General features: G+C 37.7%; 1 protein-coding gene across 1 annotated transcript; it reads right to left on the bottom strand.

Annotated features, from left to right (window-relative positions):
• Positions 1–331: 331 nt before the first annotated feature.
• On the bottom strand, positions 332–2,334 carry LOC110645477 (cytochrome b561 and DOMON domain-containing protein At5g47530). Its single transcript, XM_021798666.2, has 3 exons — positions 1,581–2,334; positions 1,227–1,481; positions 332–857 (listed from the first exon to the last, which is right to left on the bottom strand). The coding sequence occupies exons 1-3, from the start codon at positions 2,190–2,192 to the stop codon at positions 555–557; spliced, it is 1,170 nt and encodes a 389-aa protein (XP_021654358.2). The 5' UTR covers positions 2,193–2,334; the 3' UTR covers positions 332–554.

Below are 2,334 nucleotides of genomic sequence, written 5' to 3'. Positions count from 1 at the left end.
AAATATAATTTTAGTACTTTTTTATGAAGAATAAATCTTTCTCCTTATCAAAAAGTCAATCGTTATGATGACATTAATATTTTTGTGATAGGTTCAGATGATGGTTGAAACGGTCAGTATTTTTTTTAGTGTGAGAGAATATGAAATAAAAATGTAATTTCAACCGGAAAATGTATTATAGCAAATTAGAGAATTTTTTTTAATAACATATTGAATTTATGAGACAAAAATAAAAGCAAAGTTCAAAGACCTACAAAAGTTACATGAAATTTTGAGCTAGATTCTTATTTGGAATGCAATCAAATATGGAAAAACAAATAGTGGAAATGAATGGAAACAAACGTAAATAATGCAATGAATATCTCTGTATGTAGAAAAGTACAGCCAGTCTATCCCATATACCCAAATGCTACTGTACTCGCAAATCACTACCAAAATGCTTCTACACAGAAAGTCTACAAAGATATAGGATCTCTGCATTAAAAATAAAATAAAATAAAATAAAACCCAACTAGGACAAGCCTAGAGTCATATGTTACAGTGTCTTCAGTCTTCTAAGCGCCATATCCGTTAGTCCCATTTGTTCCATTGGCGTGCTTGTTGAAGTTTACTGTTTTCTTCCTTCTAATGACTATGATCCATGTCAAAACCTCCAAGAGAGCCGCGACGGCCCCCAAAAAAATGATAATTCCAGTGTAAATTTTTTCCCATTTCTTCTCAGGGTCCAAAATGTCAAAGCCTTCGTAGATGTTGATGATGCTCAAAGCGATGGTTGCGTATCCAATGGAATGGTGATAGATGTTCCAGTACAGTCTGTACTTGTGATCTGGCTTTGGCCTCAAGAGCAAAGCAAATACCTGCACAGCATTTCAATTCCTTTGTTGGAACAGATCCCATCAATTTTTTATCACCGGCTAAATTTACTGGGTGCTAATTATATGATTTTAAGCATGGTGAGGTGGGAACGTCCGACGACGGCTGCTTCTAGACGAGGAAATGGGTGATCTTTGAAAACATCGCACGTACTAGCAGACGCTTAATGATAATAATAAAAAATTAAAAAATTAAAAAAAAAAAAAGAAGAATTAACAGGACACAGAGATTTACTTTTCAGGCAAACCAAGAAATTGAGATGTCTTGGATGAAAAATCTATTAACGGGCTTCGGATTTCCAAGTTGTAAATTATTGAGAACTGCACAAATTAAAGGGGGAAAAAGTTAATTACCTGAAGAGTTGCAAAGCAGAAGAGGATTATGCCAATGTTCCTGTGCTTGCTATACTCGATTCCAGTGGAATCGCTGCCGAGATTAAGACCAGTTCCCCATCCAGCAACGCCAATGATATAGGCAGAGGATTGGCAAGTGACATGTAAGTAAAACCACGCTGGATTTGCTACCTTGAACACCTTCAAGTACCTAGCTATCATGATTCCCATCGGCATCAGAACTCCCCAGCTCACCGCGTTTAGTACCCCATGAACCTGAAAAATTCAATAAAATCACCATTACAATCCATTCTTCAGTTGTTTAATTATCGCTTACTTATCTAATTATAGTGAAACTGATTGAATATGACTTACATTCTTCTTACTGCTTGTTTGGGCAGTTCCAGCAACTGTTGTTCCAGTCGCAAAATTTATATTCCCTACTGATGCTTTGTTTGCTGAATCCATGGAATGAATATTAAAATTATTTCCAGACATGGCACCTTCCTGCCACACTTGGTTGGTCGATATCAAGCTATTAGTAAGGTGAAGAGTAGCGAATATTATCATTTCACCACTCGAATACTCTGCTTTAAGTTTGGAGACCGGAAAACTCAAGTCGCCTTTTTGCATCGACGGGGATAGGTCTCTTATTGGGGTGGTATAAGCAGTAGGGAGGCCACTAGAGTTATGGAAAGCCAGAAGAGCCTGTGACCCTGCCATCCCCTGGCCGGTAGGGTTGAGAGACCATACATACCAATTGGTAGTGGATGCTCCAGATTTGCGAAACGCAATATCAGCTGTTTGGTTTGATGGATGGTAATTCCAATAGATAAAAGAACTCAACACAGGAAGATCACTGCAAGTGCTGAATACTTGATTGCTAGAGAAGTTATAGCTCCGGCAAGTTTGAGCTAAAGATGAAGGAACACATATGGAGATAAGCATGACACAAGAGAACACAACAGTTCTCGAAAATTTATCCATGGTTAATCAAATAATGAAAAAAGACGATATGATCAATTGCAGAGATGTCTCGATGGATTGAGAGGGAACAAGTTCTCAGTATGTGGGTATGTGCTAAAATTGTTTCCTGACGTGTGGTCTGAGAGTTGTGCATCCTGAAACT

The sequence above is a fragment of the Hevea brasiliensis genome, chromosome 7, assembly GCF_030052815.1.
Source record: "Hevea brasiliensis isolate MT/VB/25A 57/8 chromosome 7, ASM3005281v1, whole genome shotgun sequence".
Classification (NCBI taxonomy): Eukaryota; Viridiplantae; Streptophyta; class Magnoliopsida; order Malpighiales; family Euphorbiaceae; genus Hevea; species Hevea brasiliensis.
The sequence above is the reverse complement of the archived record's forward strand: the minus strand, read 5'-3'. Positions and strand labels throughout refer to the sequence as shown.

What these genes read in the sequence shown, in the direction of transcription:
- LOC110645477 (XM_021798666.2), bottom strand. Translation starts at nt 2,192, where the DNA reads ATGGATAAATTTTCGAGAACTGTTGTGTTCTCTTGTGTCATGCTTATC. An exon ending in AAACAAGCAGTAAGAAGAAT is followed by an intron (nt 1,482 to 1,580) that starts GTAAGTCATATT and finishes TGAATTTTTCAG; the next exon opens with GTTCATGGGGTACTAAACGC. An exon ending in TCTGCTTTGCAACTCTTCAG is followed by an intron (nt 858 to 1,226) that starts GTAATTAACTTT and finishes AATGCTGTGCAG; the next exon opens with GTATTTGCTTTGCTCTTGAG.